The sequence below is a fragment of the Maudiozyma barnettii genome (assembly GCF_903064755.1).
Source record: "Maudiozyma barnettii strain CLIB 1767 genome assembly, contig: KABA2_03, whole genome shotgun sequence".
In the NCBI taxonomy this organism is placed as follows: Eukaryota; Fungi; Ascomycota; class Saccharomycetes; order Saccharomycetales; family Saccharomycetaceae; genus Maudiozyma; species Maudiozyma barnettii.
The window spans coordinates 530,985-551,421 of NW_024545240.1; the positions used below are offsets into that span (position 1 = coordinate 530,985).

The 20,437-nt window shown below is 33.5% G+C and overlaps 8 protein-coding genes across 8 annotated transcripts; 3 read left to right on the top strand and 5 right to left on the bottom strand.

Moving 5' to 3' along the window:
* Positions 1–135: 135 nt before the first annotated feature.
* On the bottom strand, positions 136–1,980 carry KABA2_03S05456 (STE domain-containing protein; the record flags this gene model as incomplete). Its single annotated transcript, XM_041549700.1, has 1 exon — positions 136–1,980. One exon carries the CDS (start codon positions 1,978–1,980, stop codon positions 136–138), a length of 1,845 nt encoding a protein of 614 aa, XP_041405634.1.
* An 831-nt stretch (positions 1,981–2,811) lies between these two features.
* On the bottom strand, positions 2,812–4,869 carry IRC3 (double-stranded DNA-dependent ATPase; the record flags this gene model as incomplete). The annotated part of the gene is made up of 1 exon (XM_041549701.1): positions 2,812–4,869. One exon carries the CDS (start codon positions 4,867–4,869, stop codon positions 2,812–2,814), a length of 2,058 nt encoding a protein of 685 aa, XP_041405635.1.
* Positions 4,870–5,205: 336 nt separating this feature from the next.
* GPI8 (GPI-anchor transamidase) lies at positions 5,206–6,327 on the bottom strand (the record flags this gene model as incomplete). The annotated part of the gene is made up of 1 exon (XM_041549702.1): positions 5,206–6,327. The coding sequence occupies one exon, from the start codon at positions 6,325–6,327 to the stop codon at positions 5,206–5,208; it is 1,122 nt and encodes a 373-aa protein (XP_041405636.1).
* Positions 6,328–6,713: 386 nt separating this feature from the next.
* UBX5 (Ubx5p) lies at positions 6,714–8,234 on the bottom strand (the record flags this gene model as incomplete). Its single annotated transcript, XM_041549703.1, has 1 exon — positions 6,714–8,234. The coding sequence occupies one exon, from the start codon at positions 8,232–8,234 to the stop codon at positions 6,714–6,716; it is 1,521 nt and encodes a 506-aa protein (XP_041405637.1).
* Positions 8,235–8,726: 492 nt separating this feature from the next.
* On the top strand, positions 8,727–10,061 carry PEX3 (Pex3p; the record flags this gene model as incomplete). The annotated part of the gene is made up of 1 exon (XM_041549704.1): positions 8,727–10,061. The coding sequence occupies one exon, from the start codon at positions 8,727–8,729 to the stop codon at positions 10,059–10,061; it is 1,335 nt and encodes a 444-aa protein (XP_041405638.1).
* A 300-nt stretch (positions 10,062–10,361) lies between these two features.
* SKP1 (SCF ubiquitin ligase subunit SKP1) lies at positions 10,362–10,898 on the top strand (the record flags this gene model as incomplete). Its single annotated transcript, XM_041549705.1, has 1 exon — positions 10,362–10,898. One exon carries the CDS (start codon positions 10,362–10,364, stop codon positions 10,896–10,898), a length of 537 nt encoding a protein of 178 aa, XP_041405639.1.
* Positions 10,899–12,003: 1,105 nt separating this feature from the next.
* On the top strand, positions 12,004–16,458 carry YSP2 (Ysp2p; the record flags this gene model as incomplete). Its single annotated transcript, XM_041549706.1, has 1 exon — positions 12,004–16,458. The coding sequence occupies one exon, from the start codon at positions 12,004–12,006 to the stop codon at positions 16,456–16,458; it is 4,455 nt and encodes a 1,484-aa protein (XP_041405640.1).
* A 184-nt stretch (positions 16,459–16,642) lies between these two features.
* Positions 16,643–19,789, bottom strand: YCG1 (condensin subunit YCG1; the record flags this gene model as incomplete). The annotated part of the gene is made up of 1 exon (XM_041549707.1): positions 16,643–19,789. One exon carries the CDS (start codon positions 19,787–19,789, stop codon positions 16,643–16,645), a length of 3,147 nt encoding a protein of 1,048 aa, XP_041405641.1.
* Between the last annotated feature and the right edge of the window lie 648 nt (positions 19,790–20,437).

The window sequence follows — 20,437 nt, forward strand, 5'->3', positions numbered from 1 at the left end:
TTTCTATATTATTATGGTATAAAGAATATATTTACATATTTTTAGATTAAATGTTTATTGTCCGTTTTAAATCTCCCAAACCATATTATATATTTTTATATAATATACCGTCTAAATTTGGTATACAGATAGCAATCAACCTTTGAGTTCTTCAGTGTTACTTTGGTTCTTTTGGATCTGGGCTTGTAATTGTTTAGCGTTTTCCTTGATCTTATTTTGTAATGCAGCTTTTGATTTCGAGATGGCAATTTCAGGTCCTGTGTGTGAAATTTTACGTACTTTTGATGTATCTTTAGGTTGCATAACTTTTGTAGAAAACGACTGACGTGGTTTATTAGTCATGAATGTGGGTGTTCGTTGGGAGAAAAAAGGGCTACCAGCCATTACAGCACCTAAAGGTAAGAATGGTGATTGAACCCATGGGTATGGTGCCATATTCTTGAACCCTGGCGTAAAAGAATTTGGCAATGCTGCACTAGGAGGTCGCTGTAGAATTTGGGGTTGTATCATCGAATTTGAAGGGACACCATCAGAGCGCTTTGAGGCATCTCTTCCATAAGAAAGTTGTGGTGAATATAAACCCTCAAACCCAAATAACGGCTGCTCCAATGACTGTGCAATGATATCTGGAGCAAAGGGGCTAAATGCTGACACAGGCGGTTGCATCATATTATAACGAGGGGTTTGAGACTTAGGTTGTGTATAAAGAACCTGAGATGTCATCATTTCATTGTTATTATACGGGTTATTCAACGTAGGATCCACTTCTTGTTTTATATCGCGTAAACTCTTATTATCTCGCCTCTCATTATCATTGGCTTTCGATGTGTTGTTTGCCATAGATCCTCGAGCTTTGGTCCCGTATGGCGAAGTCATAGAGTACATATTAAAATAGTCTTGTCCATCTCTATAAACAGCCCTATCTAATGCGTGAGAATCATCCTTCTTACTAACATCCTTGGTACTATCATACCCTCTAGGGTATTCTATATCAAAATTTAAAAATTCAGAGGGGATCTCAATATCTGTCGTCTCTGAATTCTGAACATTATTTATTACTGAATCTACATCGGTGTTGACTATTTGAGGATTGTCCAATGATTCATTTTTTGTTGTTAAAGTAGGTACTACGGTTTGTTCTGTAGTAGTTTCCAATTCTTCCTGTCCACCTACTGGCTGATTATTTCCATGACATGAAATATCTTGTGAATCTCCACCAACTAAATCGTGACTCTCAGCCTCCTGTTCCTTCTTAACGTGAATTCCAGTCTGTAGTCGTGAAGATGAATGCCCAGGAGGAATATCTGATACGCTGGCCTTGGGTTTCTCAAATTGGTCTTTAAATATTTCTATATGGCCTAAAATTTGTTGAGAAAATGACTTATTAGTATTACTAATAAATTTGAAAGAAACAGCCGGTTCGTCGACAGCTTTCGTCGTAGGCTCTTGTCCAGATGATTCTCTTTTTAAGTCTCTCTCCATAGCGTCATAAAGAAGTTTATCATGTGGTATACTAAACCAAAAGAAAACCTTTTGTTTCTTTTGTGTCTTTAAGCATGAATTTTTCAATAAAAATTGAAGAAATTCAGATTTTGGTTGCTCTAAAGTTGCGTCTGTACCAATTTTCAAATTTCTCAAATCAGAGAATATACCTTCTTCAAACTTCTTCTTCTGAACAATAATTCTACCGAATTTCTCCATTCGATATAAACAACATTTGACTATATCAGTCCCTGTCATATAATATAGATTATTCCAAAAAACACAGGAAACAAAACCCAATTCATTGTTCAAATGATATCTCCTAATGATTTGATTTTCCTGCCAATTTGCTGGGCCTGTAGTTAAATAATATTTGAAATCTTCTATTAATTTAATAGATTCCTCTACTTCTTCTAGATTAGACTTATGTAGTAAACCCTCGTTATCTTGATCTACCTTTAAAATAGTTTGTGTTCTATTGTTAAATGAAGTTACCATGTCTCTATTTATGATTTCGGAAATGTAAAATAAAAGAATGAAGTAGTTTGTAAAGTATAATGATTGAAATGTGAAGTATTTTCTTTTTCAATGAAAGTCACTTCAAAAAATGTTACAAGCAGTGATGTCTTCAAAAAATTGCAATTAATAAAACTTTGGTATCTCTGTTAAAAGTTTCCAACTCTTGCAATTGTAAACTTATTTATGATGTAAATTTTAGCATTAAAATCAAATTAGCACAATCTGAACTAATGCGTGGTTTGCTAGGTTGGTATCAGATCAGTCAGAGAAAACAATAAAATAACACAAGTTGATAACCCTGTTTCTTATAAAGGATTAATTTCTGTCACTGATATCAAACGTATCACTTCGATGTAAAAATAATAACGATAGAAGGTCTTGCCCATTCATATTATTAAACACTACTAATATTCACAATGGTCAAAAAACAAAGCTCGGAAAATTCTATATAAAATTATTTGTTTCAGGTTGGCACACGCACAATGATATTGTTTTAGCGAAAAAGATGCTGTTCCGAAGAAGGCACCCTAGGACGAATGAAACAGTAGTTACATAATGATTGACATGGAACGATAACCTCAAAAAGTCATCGAGGTAGCATTTGTATGCCATCTAAAAGAGAACTGTTTGGTCCTGAAACAGTGGCAGTTTCACATGCTATGCCATTTGGTTATAGCGTTTAAAGTAAGCTCCGGAATAGCTGTAAGGATTATACCTGCATGTGCTCCACTCCATTTGTGTCCAAGCAGAAACTTCTATGATAGCGGACATTTGGGAAATGGCTGAAACGAACCATTAAAACACTATTTTTTAGGTATAACCATTTATAATCTTGAAATCCAGAGCTTTCAGGAGTTGTCGTACTGAATATGTTGGTGCTAGACTTGTCATAAACAGAATATCAGATGCTGTCCCTTTATTCATGTCTGTGGCATAAGTGGTGATCTCATTCGAATCAATCCGTTTAAATTCGGCTTCACATTTGGCCAATTCAGCTTTCAATAACCTTGACACAAATTTTATTTGTTTTTCAGAAGCCTTCTCTCTCCTCCATTTCGAGTATTTTGAAATGGGTATCATAATTGGCGAACCTGACTTGTAAGAAGAGTCCTTATAAAGATTGACCAGGATTTCTTCAGATTTGGCTACAATGTCCAAGAGATCATCACTAGTCAAAATTTCTTTAGCAGAATATCTAAATGAAATATCGTTTCTCAAAAATTTTGGAATTTCTCGGTATAGTTTCAACGTATAACGTGCCACTTTCTTACCATTTTCTGAGACCCGTTTCATATAAATACGCAGGTGGTGCCCCTTCTGTAATGACAGAGCCCATGCATCCTTATTATATTTTACCCACGGATACTTAGATCTACCAAGCAGTTCCTGTTCTTTCCCATAAAATGACATATTTTCTAATGCTTTCACATCTGTATTGTTTGTTTGCTCGAAAAATTGACTTAGAGATTCATATGTAGTCATAGTAAGATCCATTGCATCAGTATTGGCAACAAATTCTTTAAATTTCGCATTATTTTCGTTAAAGATGTTTTGATCTTCAAGAGCCTTTTCAGCAGCCCTCTCCATAGCCAACCGTTTGGCCTCAATCTGTTCTTCTTTTATCTTTTCCAACTCTTCTAAAGTGCGCGAATCTAATGTACCCTCACTTCTTGATATCCCTACCAAGGAAGGGACTGATATAATCCCAACATCAGAGGAATCGACAAAATCAATAATATGACAGTAGGCTTTACTATGATACAAACGAAGGCCACGACCGATCATCTGGACGAGCAACGATCTTGAACGTGTTGGTCTACACAGTAAGATACAATCAATATTGGGCATATCGGTACCTTCAGTAAAAATACCACAATTCATTAATATCTCAATTTTCCCTTCCTTGAACTCTTTAATAATAGCGTCTCTCTGTTCATCTTTTGTATTTGAGGTAACGTATCTTGAACCTATACCGTGGGAAGTAAACAATTCATGAAGATTTGTTACGTGAGCTATATCGACCCCAAATAATAAAGTAGATTTGAGATTATTTTCTTTTTTCTTTTGTAGATATGTAAGTAATATCATCTCATTGACTTCTGGAACGTTCATTACACGAGACAGACTATTTAACTTAAAATCTTTTGTACTTGATGATTTTTCTACTTTTGAAAGGTCTGTATCAATCTTTACAGTGGTGAATTTACCTTCACACAACCAATTATCACTAATCATATCTAACATCCCTCTGTGGTAGACAATTTTATCTATCACATCTGATAACGCTTTATTATCTGCTCTTTCAAATGTTGCACTGAATCCTACGACTGGAATTTGGGATTTTTTATCAGCAGCATCAAAATGTTCTAAGATCCTTGTATAAGAATTAGCGACTGCATGATGTGCCTCATCTATAATTATCAAATCAATATCATCTTTTCCATATTTATCCAGTCTTCTGATCAATGATTGCACAGATGCGATTATAACGTCCGATTGATGAATATCAACATTTTGTTTACCCATTTCTAATTGAATTTTTTTATCAGGAAAACTCTCTTTAATGGTACGAGCTGCCTGAAACGCCAGCTCTCGACGATGTACGAGGACTAATGTCTTAAAATCTGCCTTTCCACTGTCCTGTTTCAGTTTTTCTATAAGACTACTAAATATGACAGTTTTACCACCACCAGTAGCCATAGAAACACCTATTCTCATGGTTCCACTGCTAATGGCATTCACGCATTCATTTATTGCATCCTTTTGATAATCTCGAAGTTTTGATGCCCAAACGTTTCTCGTAGGGACGAACGGTTTAAGATGTTGTAATTGTTTTGATAGAGCAAAAAATATCCTTTGTGTAATCATTATCAGTTTATCTAATGATTACAATGTTTAATTTTTATGGTGATGTAAAGTATATGATTCCAGCTATGTGCTTCTAATTATGTATACCAAACCGTTCAGGAATAGTAAAATATCTCTATTAAAGCTCATCGCGTAAACTTTGACTAAACCGCGATAGTTGTCACTAAGTATCAACAACAAACAACAACGAATTTGTTTTGAAAAACATATATATATGTATATGTATATAAATTTATTGTTGAACTTATTATAGTATCTATATAAGTTCATTATATGTATGTCATTATATATGAAGTTATGTAATATTTAAAACCTTAAAACTGGGAATGATATTTATTATTTTGATAACAAGATTGAAAGAGCAATCAAGGCGAAAGCACCTAAACCAATCAATGAAGAATAACTATTAGATTCACCTGATGCTACTTTAAAGTTATTATTACCTAGTGCTTTCGTAAAAGTATTATTAATAATTCTGTGACTTTTTTCAACTTGTGCAATTTCAGATTCCTTTTGAATAGAAAGATTGATGATGTTATCAGAATCCTTCATTTTAGCATCCGAAAACTTCGCATTATTATCCGGTATTAGATTTTGAACGTTACCAAAGAAATCTGTAATCAATATATCCTTTGGATCTCTCTCTATAAGATCTGTTCTAACACCTACATGAGAGTGAACCTTTTCAAAAGTATACGAATCAAATAAATCTTGCAAGGTCAAATCGGAATCCTTCTCAATGGTTTCCATAAATTCTAAGGTATAATATGTAAATCTATCAATAACAGCAACACCAATTTCAACATCAGAATGGTGTGAGTATGAACTTTCTTCAAATCTACTAGATCCAACTGCCAAAATGTTTGGTGAATAGAACTTGGAGTACATAGTGTTCGCTTGACAAGTATCAATCATGAAGAAAATCTCATTATATCTTTTCTTTTCATACATTTGTGCAAAGGCATCTGCGATATCCTCAGACGCAATTTCTTCAGCATCTTGGAATTTTAAGAAATCATCACCTCCATGTCCAGTCATATACACCAGAATGTTCGAATTCTCATCGGTCAATAATCGCTTAGATTTTGGCTGATCTTCAGACCATCTATCTGTTAATAATCTAATAAAATTTTCTACCGTAACTTCATATCCTCTATAGTCAACCTCAACATTATCACCATATAGGTCGATAGCATGATCTTTGTTGTTAAATACACTACCTGGAAATAAATTTCTGGAATTACAAGCGACATCATCGCTTAACATCAGAATAATTTGGGAATCCGGGATACCTAATCTTTTCACTGTCCTATACATACTCAACACATTCGCCATATGTCTATAGTTGAACCAAAATCTCGATGTTGAAACTAAAACAGCCCAGTTATTAGTGTGTTCCGCATTTGAAACTGCTATTATTTGTAACAACAATGTTACAATCACGGTTAAATACTTCATTGTTGTAAACTCGTATAAAGGACAAATATGGCACAATTTTCCCAGATAAATTTCTCAAAACGACTATAGATAAATAAAGTTAGATCCCGTTGAACTTCTACTGTATGACAATAATCTTTTCTTTTTCCTTCTATCCTTATGTGCTCTCTTTACTTAATTAAAAACAAGTTTAAATATATATCAAGCTTATGTAATTTCGTCGCAGTGTAATTACGCTCTTTTTTCTTTTTTTTTTATCACCAAAATTAATAATAATAACTAAATATAACAAGAATGAAGAAACGAAGATGAATATACAACACGAACAAAAGAGGTATGTTTAGTTCACCACAATCACTTATATATATATATGTATATGTATGCATATGAACTTACTTAAGGAGATATCATTCATCATCATCTTCAATCTGTTCCAATAACAACGAACTATTCTTAAGCCCTGCATCATTTATCGTTGAATCCAATTTCTCTATCAAATCATGTCTATGGTGATCACTTAATGTAAATTTACAATTATCATAGCCTTCCATCTCAGTTTTAATTACTTCATAAATTATCCTGACAGTATCCTCAATGGAGTCAAACCTTCTAATGAATCTCTTACCATCCCCAGTACGAATTTGGATTCTTGTTGTGACACCTGGTTTATTACCAGGTTCTTCATGTTTTACAGGTTTAATTTGCATGAAAATGTCTTTGTCTTCAGGTTCTATAGGTTCTTTATCGACATCCATTTCATTATCACTTTCGTTTGCAAAACTAATTGGGTTCTGTTTTGAGTCACCTAGTGATTGCTCGATGGCCAATTCCATTTGTTGTTCTTCAGTTAAAGTTGTTGGATCTATAGGTTTTGGTGGTTCATTAACAGTTGGATTGGTGGAAGTAGGGTCCAATGAAAATTGAGCCAAGAAGGATTGCATTTCCTCAATAAACTTTTCAGGTTTCGGCACTATATGATTCCACATTTTTAATCGTTCACCAGTCATGGGATCCAATATTGCAATATGAGGTAGATCATCCTTATTTTGTAAATTGTAAAAATTTCTATATGGTTCTGCAGAACGAGAACCAAATTGATATTGTAAAAAGATAAAATTTTTCTTTATTAACCTCTTAATATCCTTTTCTGACCACAAATCCCTGTTTAAAGTTTGACATTGAAATATGCCTGAATCTTGAATATTAACCATAATCCATTTCTTTCTCTTTCTTGCCTTCAATTTAGCATCATCTAATGATAATTTCGTTATTATTTCAAAAGGCGGTCTGAACAACCTTGCCAATCTTTCCTCCTTCGTAAAATTCTTAGGTCTACGCACCATCTTATAGTATTCTTTAATTTCTCCATCATCATCCAATTCTACCACTGGTTCTTCCACATATTCAAAATCGGAATCGTGGTCATTAATATCCAAATCATCAGAATCAGAGTCCTCACTGTTATCTAAATCTGGATTATAATGGGGACGGAACATATCATTCTCATATTCATTATCCTCACGTTGATTAAAGATACCTTCAGGGGCACCTTCATCATACATATCATTAGCGTTATTCAATGGAGCATAACTACCACCTACACCACCAAATGAACCAGGAAATACATGTGTTTCCGTTAATGTTTCATGTCTTGCAACATCGGGGGCTCTCACAGGTTCTTCACCATAGGCTTCGTTTTGTAATTTTTGAGCAATATCAGAATCGGATTGATATTCTGTGGATCCTGTACCTTCATTACCAATAGCAGACATCCTTCCGTTATGTAATTGTGCATTCCCACCATGTTCAAAAAATAAAGAGATGGCAGTATCCAAATTACCTCCAGCCATATCCAAAAAATTCTGGGCTAACTCACCATTACCAGCACCTGTAATAGCCATAAAACTATCTATATCCTCTTGTGACATTTCTTCTAATATGTAAATATATATATATATATTATAGCAAAAGAAACACCGTAATTTGACACTCCTATATTTGGTAAAACCTATATATCTCACACTCTCTCTGAACTACCACTTTTTACCTCTTTTTCCAATTTAATACACAGATGACTTTTACCACCTTTATTACTTCAGTATTTAATACTGTTACCTTTTTCAAGTCCTTTGTCAAATTTAGAAGTTCAACGGCGATTGTAATGGTCAACGCGATCAGATTAAAATTACCAAACAACAATAACAGAATTAATAAATATATAAATAAAATGTATGGAGATTGTGATGGCGATGATATTGGGGAAATGCAATAAATTTAAATAATTTACTTTTGAAATCAATAATATCTAGTAAAGCACAGACAATTATTGGGACATTTGATTTATTTTACTATTAGGAATATAAAAGATACCTTCTTTTTAACAGGTCACACATACATTAATCTCAAGGAACATAACAAGTATGGCCAATATTAATAACAGACGATCATTACTTCAAAGACACCGATGGAAGTTGTTGATATCTTTGTTCAGTGTAACGGCACTTTGTGCTACTGGTTCTATTGTAATGTTTCTAGTCAAGAGGTGGCTATACAGGCAACAATTACGAATCAGTGAGGATCATTTCATAAGGGAACAAATGCGTAGAAGATTTATACAGACCCAAGAGGATTCATTAAGAACTCTGTGTCAATTAATACCCGTGTTTGCAATAGTTCTTAATAAAGACGAGTTAAATATTGATGAATTGTTTAATGAATTGAAGAATAAGAAAAGAGTCACCGAAGAGTCCACAAATGAAGAAAATATTGAAAAAAGTAAAGCTGAACTATGGAACGAATTAAAGAGCAATAGTATTGTGAAAATTATTACCATTACATATACAGTGTCTACTTTTTTCTTATTGACAAGATTACAATTGAATATGCTAGCTAGAAGAGAATATTTGGAGAGTGCAGTGAATATGAATGTAGAGAAAAAGAAAAATGATTCCAAGGGACAATACTCAATAATGGTTCTGATAAGTAGGTTTTGGAATAATTCTAACAATCAAGATAATATCATCAATTCAACGAATGAGAATACAATAACTTCATCTACCGGTTATTCCATGGAGTCGAACAACAACAGTAATAAGATCGCATATATCAACGAACAAGGCTATTTATCACTTTCATGGTGGTTATTGAACAACGGATACAAAACATTTAAAAGATTAGCACATAAGTATGTTGCGAAAGAATTCGAAACAATTAATCCTAGAGATCAATTGACCTTAGAAGAGTTCAGTAATCATCTAAGTAATGTCTTTCAAGCGATCAACAAGGATATTTTGATATCGAAGGAAGATAGTATTAATATACGGGACGTTATACTTCCTAGTGACAATGATTTATTTACTGTGTTGCAACAAACGTTAGATCAAAATGAATTAGAACTATTACAAGAGGATGACACAGTACTAAGAAGATTAATGCATGAACTAACACAATGTGTACAAAGTAGTGCATCAAATATTGTTCTTGAGAATCTAGTGAATGAGTCGTATCAATACATTATGAACCACATTGAGGAAAAAGTGATAGCCAAGAATCAAAAGACTTCCAATGTCTCTGCAGAATCGTCATTTCAAATGGCTTTATTTGCCATAGTATCAAAGGATACATGCCGTGATATGTTAGCAGACAATACTAGTAATAATAGTAGTGATGCCTCTAACGAATACTTACAATGTCTAGATAGATTAGAGGCCCTAGATGATTTGAGTTCCAGTGTTTATAGTAATTTCAATGTATAGCCATAGATGCCATAAAATGTTTATCGCTAAGTACGAATACGGTGTGCTTCAAGTTCTCCGGCTTTTCTCTCTCTTAACCGCTTCATTTTTTCCACTTCCGTTAGTTCTAAATTAGACATTGAAAGTGTGATTAATAATAAATATATAACACTAAATATATGCATATTTTAAGTCAGTAAAGGGAGCAAAATAGAGTGTTGACTATACATATAACCATATTGTTGAATAAAAATTAGTGAGTGGTTATACATATACACATACGTAGGTGCATATAAAAGGAGGGTGTAAAGTTAAAAAAAAATGTCACAAGTAAAGAATCAAACTGTTGTATTAGTTAGTGGTGAAGGTGAAAAATTTACTGTAGAGAAGAAGATTGCAGAGCGTTCTCTTTTATTAAAAAACTATCTGAATGATATGCATGATAGTAATGTGGATTCCGATTCTGATGGTGAGGATGAAGATGAAGATGATGAGATTGTGATGCCTGTTCCTAATGTGAGATCATCTGTTTTACAAAAAGTTATTGAATGGGCTGAACATCACAGGAATTCTAATTTCCCAGATGAAGATGATGATGATTCCAGAAAGTCTGCTCCAGTTGATGCATGGGATCGTGAGTTTTTAAAAGTGGATCAAGAGATGCTATATGAAATCATCCTAGCTGCAAATTATTTAAATATTAAACCTCTATTAGATGCAGGTTGTAAAGTTGTCGCCGAGATGATAAGGGGCAGATCACCTGAAGAGATCAGAAGGACGTTTAACATCGTCAATGATTTCACGCCGGAGGAAGAAGCTGCCATTAGACGTGAAAATGAATGGGCAGAAGACCGTTAATGCTAAAGTTTGCGAGGTGTGCTATCCTCCACATACAATAAATATACTTACATCCCATCATTCGAACCAAAATTTTGCAAACACATCAAAAAAAAAAAGATAATACTGAAAATGTATAATGATATATACATACATACGACATATATAAGAATCAGAATATCAAAATCTACTTCTTTATCATATCATGGCTCTGTTAATACGAATTAATACTGATGATCCACTAGTAGTATCGTTATTAGCCTTATTGATATATTTTACTACTATATATCATATGGCTATTCGGTAGTCGTGCTCAGTGACCTCCCCACGCCTATTTCGTTGTTTTTCTCTTGGGTTACCCGCCATTTCCATTCGTCGCACCCCCACACTTTTCAGCCTCTCGCTATCTCCTTCCCGTAAATTCCACTTTCATCTCATTTTCTGTGTGACCGAGCGGATTGCCAAAATCTTATTTTCGTTGTCACAAAAGGCGAAGAAAAGTAAAGGAACTCAAACTTGGCCAAACCTGACAATTTATTGTTTTTATTTTGTTTTTGCTGATGTAATTCTGTTTGGTTCAAGTCTTTGAATCTACAAGATCTATCTTACGTAAAAGGGGAAAACCTTATAGATAGTTCGAACGAATAGGACACTAGTTTGTCAAGAGATCTAGGCTGGTATATTCCAAAAATAATATAATCAGATAGGAGTCTGGTAAATGTCCATTTGATATTTTATTTTTTTTGTCAATACTCTTTCTCGAACATTATAATCATCGGATAAATTATCACAATTTTTGTTTATAAATTAGAGGTCAGGCAAAAAACGAAAAGATAACTGATTAACATATTTTATATTCAGTGTATAGTCTGTGGATGGTTTAGATACATTATATTTAAAATAGAACTTCATTTAATAATTTACAATCCTAGTTGATCAAATAAAATTTGATACACAAGATCATCATCGCCCCTGGAAATTCTTTTTTCTTTTTTCTTTTTTCTTTTTTCTTTTTTCTATTTTCTTTTTTGATATTTTTTGTAATTGATAATATTACTGTTCAATATTTAAGTTATTACCAATTTCTTATTTTTATTCTTTTGCACCCACTACCTTTTTTTAAATAATGTCATCGAAGAATAGATCAATAAGTGATTCTTCATTTTTCAAAAAATTGAAGTTGTCAAATATTATTCATTCAAAGAATAATAGTTCGAATAATAATAATCATAACAATAAGCATAAACAAAAGAAGAGAGACTTAAAACAAAACTCATTACCAAATAGAAGGAAATCAAGAAAATACGAATCTGTAGACGCATTGATAAGACCATCAATATCATTAAGACGATCAGGGAAAGGTCATCATGAGATTGCGAAGAGAAGAATCTCGGCTGAATTCATTAACAATGATGGGGAATTTAGTTATGCTCCAAGTAAGAGAACAAGCCAATTTGAATTACCAGATATAGTCTCTGTGAAAAGTAATAGAACAAAGAGAACTCGTTCCCTACGTGAGGATGAAGAAGATTTTAATAATAATAATACAGACACAATTAATACTAACAATAATAAAGATGATATTTCTAGTAAGGGTAGTAGTGCCGAGAAGGATTTAGATTTTTCTTTTGCTCCAAGAAGATCATTACATGGTGCTACTGGTAATGGAATGAAAAGAATTAATACTGCACATGGATTTTTCAATATCCCTGTAACTATAGAGAATCACAATGAAAAGAATCCGGATATTTATTTAAGAAATAAAAAAACCAATAACTCTTTACCAGATTTTTATACAAATAAATCAAAATCGGAAAGTAAATTGGAACAACATACAACAACAGATCAAACAAATAATAATGAAAATAATTCTAATGATGGTATTTTCGGTACTCTCTTATCATTCGCTCACAGTGCAATGAATCATATACCAAGAATATCCATCGAAGAACCAAATAACAATAATGGGAACAATAGTAGGAACATAACGGACAGATCTAATAGCCCCGAAATCTTGGCCTTGATGAACAACACTACCAGTAATAGAAATAGTAATGAGCCAATAAACCCAAGAAACTCGAAATTGGTAGGACAATCAAACAGCAAAGAGGATAGTCCATCGAATGATACTGGAATAAATGATACTGTGATACACAATCCAGCAAATAAAAGTGCCCCACCTATCAACAGAAGTACATCCTTCTTAAAACATTTAGATTATTTGTTGTCAGCAAGTAATCAAAACAATAGCAATAGTAACAACGAATCCTCTCGTAATAGTACTGAGGTTCCCAGAAATCATATACATTTGTCGCCAATAAATGATGCAACGAATATTTTATCTAATAACCTGTTAAGTCCACCTACCCATAATAAATTTAGGTTGACAACACCTGCATCCACTGAATCAAGATTTTCTGTCAACTCTAATGAGGAATCAGCTAATAATGCTCCTTTAAACGAAGATATAGTAAATAAGGTAAAATTTGAACCTTTGAAAAATATTCCACCGGCAATATCATCTCTAGGGAAAGGTAACTTAACTCTAGATGCATTTGATAGTAACCCAAATATTGAAGATACTATAACCTCCAACATTAATATAACAAATAGCCAGAATAATGAAAGTCAAGAGAGAACAAACAACAATAACCACAACAGAGATGGTAGCTTCAACTCTCCAGTACTTATGTCACCAAATGATAGCCATAACAACACAGAAAACCAACCTGTAACATTCGAAGGATTAGATAAAACCAATGTCAGGAATAGTAGTTACGTTAACTTGACAAAACAAGAATCCTTGGAGGAAATGCTAAAAAAAAGTAGAGCTAGGAGTAAAACTTTACCTGCACATGAAGCTAACGTACAACAGGATGGTGACAAAAACAACAAAGAAAAGAGAAACTCCAGATATTCTTCAGTTTCAAATGACGAAGCAATGAACGGTACAACAAACCCACGTAAATCTAGAACATTATCTAGAAACTTTTTGAATAGAAGATCATTTTCTCCAAATATTAATATGAAAGTACCAATTCCCGGTATATCATTAAGAAACTCAATCAATAGATATAGAAACAGCAATGAAATTTTAGATCAGCCTAGGCCTAGAACTAGCACAAATCTCTCGGGTTCATTGACACCCGTTATGGGTATCAATGATGACAATTATAGAGAATTAGAAGGTATCGAATATGTTAACGAAAAAAGAAATACAGACTTCCATAATCTATTTAAAGACGTCGGTTTGAACCCTAATGAGAAATTAATTATCGACCACAGTTGTGCACTATCAAGAGATATTCTTTTACAAGGTAGAATGTATATATCAGACCAACACCTGTGCTTTTACTCTAATATTCTGGGTTGGGTTAGTACTGTTATTATCCCATTTAACGAAATTGTTCAGATTGAAAAGAAGACTACAGCTGGTATATTCCCAAATGGTATTGTCATAGATACTTTGCATACGAAATATATTTTCGCCTCGTTTATTTCAAGGGATGCAACCTTTGATTTGATAACGGATGTTTGGAATCAAATCATCTTAGGAAAGAGACATATTCGTGATAATGATGACGATTTTGATAGTGAGTTATTAAGTACGTACAGCAGCAACGGAAATTTAAGTCAAGGAAGTGAATTTTATGATGACGATAATGACTCTGATTTGCATGATACTGATATGACTTCCAGTGATGATATAGATGACGATATATTTGCCGACATATCTGGTCCCAAAGCTACAAAATCATCCTTTTCTTCTAAATTAGGTCCTGTTAAGCATGCCTCCACAACTGCTAATTATTCGCCAGCAGAAAATGAAAAATTGGTAGGCGAAACAGTTGTTAAAGGCTCATTAGGTAAGGTTGCTGCTATTTTGTTCGGTGATGATGTTGCCCCCTACGAACAGATTTTGAAAGCTCAAAAGAACTATGAGCTTTCTAATATTCCACCTCTGATAGAATCTAAGAGTCGTGACTATTCATATGTAAAACCACTGAATGCTGGATTTGGACCAAATAAAACGAAATGTTTAATAAATGATAAAATTGTCCATTATGACCTTAACGATTATATTCAAGTTATTCAATCTTCAAAGACTCCTGATGTACCATCAGGAAATGCATTTATTGTTAAGAACAACACTATTCTAACTTGGGATAAAAATAATTACACGAAGGTCACGGTCTACTTTTCAACTGAATGGACTTCTAAAAGTTGGCTAAAAGGTGCTATCGAAAAAGGTGCCTATGACGGTGTGGTGGAGACTACAAGAGTAATGAATCAAGAGGTCGAAAAGATGTTAAAAAGTGATATGTTTGATAACATGGCAGATGGAAAACCGACAGAAAAGGAAAAATCTGAAGAAATTGTTGAAATTTCTACACTACCGACTGCAGGTCCAGCTACACACTCACCAACAACACCACCTTACAATAAGGAAAAAACTGATGTGGTGGTAGAAGAATCTATGAATATCCCTGCTCCACTTGGAACTGTGTTCGAACTTTTGTATGGTAACGACACATCATACTTTCTCTCTATATTAGAAAAGCAAAATAACTTCAATATATCCACTATTCCAAAATTCACAAACAATGAGAGAGAATTTAATTATATCAAGAAACTAAACAATTCTATTGGGCCCAAACAAACTAAATGTGTTGTTAGCGAAAAAATTGATCACAAAGACTTTAATGAATACACACTAACGACGCAAATTGTTAGATCCCCTGATGTTCCATATGGGAACAGTTTTTCTGTTCACTCTAGAATATTTTTATCATGGGGTGCATCAAACTCGACGAACATGATGGTTGTCACCAACGTTGTATGGACAGGAAAATCATTACTTAAAGGTACAATTGAAAAGGGCTCTATTGAAGGACAAAGAAATGGTTCACATACCGTTGTTGCTGAATTAAAAGAAATAATTTCAAACGCTGGCTCCACAAAGAAAAAGACCAGGAAAAGAACAAAGACAATCAAACAAGCCTCAGAGACAAAACGTGAGATTTCGACTACTACAAATGTCCCGGCCGATATTGCAGACAATTCGTCGCCATCATTAATATCTTCTTTGATTGACAATTTCGATTTAACTTCCATTTCAGGTATAGTGGTTGCATTATTCACTGTGATATTTTTAATTTCTTTAGTAATCCGTTGGTTCCGCAGTGGCTCAGGTCCATCTGTTGTATTGGTAAGACCAGGTAGAATTCTGATTGATGGAAATGAATATAATTACGTCCCTAATATCAAAACACTATATGAAGTTTACGAAGATGATATTATGAATTCAAAGGGTAATCATTACAAAGGATCTGATTTCGTTGGCAATGTTGTCACTAACTCTGAGAGCTCTATCTGGGATTGGCTAGAGAATCGTGGTGATGCTGTAGATCGTTTTAATCAACTAAGCTATACGACGAACGATAAGAATATAGACACGGAATATCAGATAAAACAGAAGAATATACCTGACGCTAAAAAACTTCAAGAGTCAATCAAAATTACAGAACAGCAATTAAAGGAAATGAAACATTTGTTGGAAAAAGCCGAAAATTTGAATTAACTAAAAGTAAACGATATGGGCATTGTTACTCTCCCTTTTGTTTTATTATCTATAACATGTAAAGCATATATACACATTTCAACACTGCATTATTAAAGCAATTACTAAATTAAACTTTAACAATTTATATAAAAACGTATACAGGACATAACATGATTAGATATTAGAAATATTGTTCCGAATTTCAGTCTTCCATACTGACATCACTATCACTATGCCTTTCAATATAACTTTCGTTTTCTTGTCCAGTTTGACTCTCATCACTAGACTTGGAAGATATTGCAAAACTGACATTCTTAGTAACCAAGTTTTTGGACGGTATTTTATTTATTATTTCATCGCCCGTTTCCATCGTACTTCTGCTTCTTTTCTTTGCGCTGTCAGGTTTCGATATAGAATCATTAACCTTGTTATCATTATCATCATTAACTAAATTATTACTCTCTAATATATTCCCTTCGTATTCATTGTCGGCATTTATTTCATTATCGATAATTTGAGATGATTCTAATATTTGAGAGTACTGTTCGGTAGTTAATTCATCGGATGCCACCGAAGTTTTAGATTCATGAATAGAGTGGTTACACCGTGCTACTTCTATCACGTCCACTACAGTGTTTTTAAATTTCTCTAAAGAATTTCTGCTAATGGTGTCTATTTGTTCATTTTCTAATATATCCTCTAGATGCATTAAGAGCTCTTCGAGAATTTCTGTATCTTGATATGAAGTAACATAAAATGTATTTAGATTCGTTAAGATCATTCTTTTGATGGCCCTATTCTCAATTTGAGTAATGGCTTTAAGAATTTCTAATAAAAACTTCAATTGGGAGACATCTGATCGATAATTTTCTTCACATTGGTTTACAATTTTTCTTGGATCTGTCCAGAATACCAGTTGCTGAAATATCATGTTGGGCTTCATCATTTTCTCTTTATCAACTTCTGGGTCACTAGAGTTCTGAAGACCGTCCCACAGTATACACAATCTTAAAAACATATCAGATGCAATGCGACCCATACGTTGCTGATGAATTTGGTGTGAAAAACAGTAAACTGGAATACAAAAGGCGAATGCCTGAACTAAAGCCTCATTAGTAGAATTAACTGGAGAAAAATAAGACAAAATCAGAGCCTCAAACAAATCGTCATCTGTAAATATATCTGCCAAGTACAACTTACACAACCCTTCAGCTGCAACCACTTGGCATTCCCTATGTTCATCGTTTTTCAATACTTTGTAAAAAATCTTATGAATGGATATCGAATCCACTTTGCCATCACCATCTACTACGGCTGTACCATGAACAGAAAATATATCAACAATGACTTGTAATGCAATGTATTTAAGTGATGCATTACCCTTTGAAATACACATCCCAAGGATATACATACTCCCAATCGATAACTGAAGATCTAATAGACAGCAAAGGCCTAAACATTTAACACCTAGTTCACGGATGGTAGATTCACTATTTCTAACAGCAGGCGTGATTAAGGTATCAATCAACGACGTTATTAAAATGTTCCCTGAAACATTTTCAGTGACCAATTCTAGCATACGACATGCTCTTGTTAAACATAATAAGATGGCTTGAGGTCTTGCCTCCCTTTCTGGCTGTATGCTACCTAACACCTCTTCATTAATTTCTTCATTGCCATTAACTAAATTCTCTACCGCAGAATGGAATGAGCCAACAGCATCATCATCGTCATCATCATCATCGTTATTTATAGAGGGTTGAGACCTTTCGTTTGTTTGTTTAGCTCTTTCTTCATTTTCTTCTTGTTCCTGACTTTCAATGTCGTCGTCTCTAATATCGTTAATTATTTCAATAGTCATGGATATAAAATCCTTTTCATTTATGGATAAACATTTCAAAACTTCATGTCCAGATTTTATTAATGAGTCAGGTAACTCTGTAATATTAAGCATATTTCTAATCACTGTTAACATTGACCGCCTACCGATCTCGTCACTATAGTCGTATCTATGCGCAGTTATCAACAATTGCTCTATAATAAATTCCAAGTGTGTTTTATCGATAGGTGACAAACTCGTCTTTTCTTCTTCCAAAAATCTCTTGGATATATAAATATCCAAGTAATTTGCTAGACGAGAAGCCTCTGGAAAACTACCATCGATATCCTCGATTAAGTTATTTTCTGAAGAATAAATGAAGAAACAACGGAATAAAAATACGAATTCAACAGTCAGCTTATTCCATATTTCCTCTGTCAATTTAATCTGTGATAAAATCTCTGGTTTTAATGAGAAAAGACTATTGATCATTGTTACTGCGCTCTTTGAGTTCACCACATCCAGATGCTCTAAAAGCTCGATCAGATCACCATTAAACAGGCCAACCCAATGATTAGACATTAATCTTTGACATGCTTTTCTTACATTTTCCTCTCTATCCTCTAACCCCCATTCCATCAATTGATCTAAGATTCTTGGATTTAAGTCTGTGAAACATCTTTTACCCATCAATTTTAACACTCTTGAATAAACCAATCTTCTATTTACTGGGTTTATATCCCTTGCTCTCTCCAGAATGTGTGCTCTAGTATTTTCATTATTTACAATATTTAACATTGTTGCACGCCTAACTTCTGCAGAGGGATCATTCTGTATTAATTGCATTAAGGTATCGGTAGCTTTTGTTTCAGCCGATTCTTCATCCATATCTTGGTCGTTATCTTCATCATCGCTTTGTAGTTTGGTTAAACAGAAAACAGCTTGAATACGTACAATAGGTTCTTTATCATATATTCTTTTCTTTAGCGACCACATCAATAAGTTATAAAGATTAACATCAATCTCTCCAATATTATCCATAATTACGACTAATAATTGCATCACTCTAAATCTCACATTCTTATCTTTACTTTCTACCCCTCTTAATGTATGCCTTATAAAACCATCAATAAATTTTGAGGTAGTTTTTTCCTTTTCAGATAGATCAACTTCTAAACTCTGATTATTATCAGATTCTTCATCGGAATTTGAAGATTCCTTCTTCCTATTATTACTTATCAACTCATTTTCTTTATCCAAAGAAGCAATGAATGCTGCAATTAATTTAATAATCCTATCACCTATTATCTCACTTTTCTTAAGGGGTAACACTCTAGTGACAAGTTTATTAAACCAATAGTTAAATGCATCTGAATAACCTTGAGCAGTAGCCTTTGATTGTATCTTTTTCAATACAACAATATGTTTGCGATGCCCTGCATACGATTCCTGAGCTTGCTGGAATACGTCAGCCAGAGAATTGAAAATCTTGTTGTTGATATCGTCTGCATATGTCTCATCTGTTACCATTTTTAAAAACCAGTCCTCCTAACACGAAAACCTTAATTATTAAAATTCTATTTGTGACAGTACAAATTCTAATCCAAAATTTAAAGTATGCAATATAGGATAACCTAGTTGTACACCTATTGAATCAGTAGTGATAATTCAATTGTTGATGTATGTTTTCTTTGAGGGAGGTTTATAGCTGTGGATCAAAAATATTGTTTTTAAATGTGGAATTTAATTTAAAATGTAAACAAAGCTAACCCATCATGTGGTGTACGGGTGTCACTATATGGCATCTGCAAGAAGAAAAGCTACAAACACTACATGAGGAGATACACAGTCTAACTAAGAAACTACAATATTGATATATTTCTTAAATTGGTTATTCCTACAGTTGTATGCTCCAACTAGAGTTAAAAACTCACGTTTCATCAAACTGTTTATCCATATAGCTTAACTATGAAAGAGTAGCTCTGTGTTATGTGTAACTAATATAGAGTGAGCCCTTCCATCAAAAATACGCAGCGGCGCTCGGTAAAGTGAAGTGAAAAATTTTTAAAAATATTATTTCATCTCATCTCATCTCAAACAGAAATATTTAGGAAGTCACCTATATCAATCTAGTTAAGAAAGAGAGAGACACTTTAGGATTACAGCTACCCTATTTCA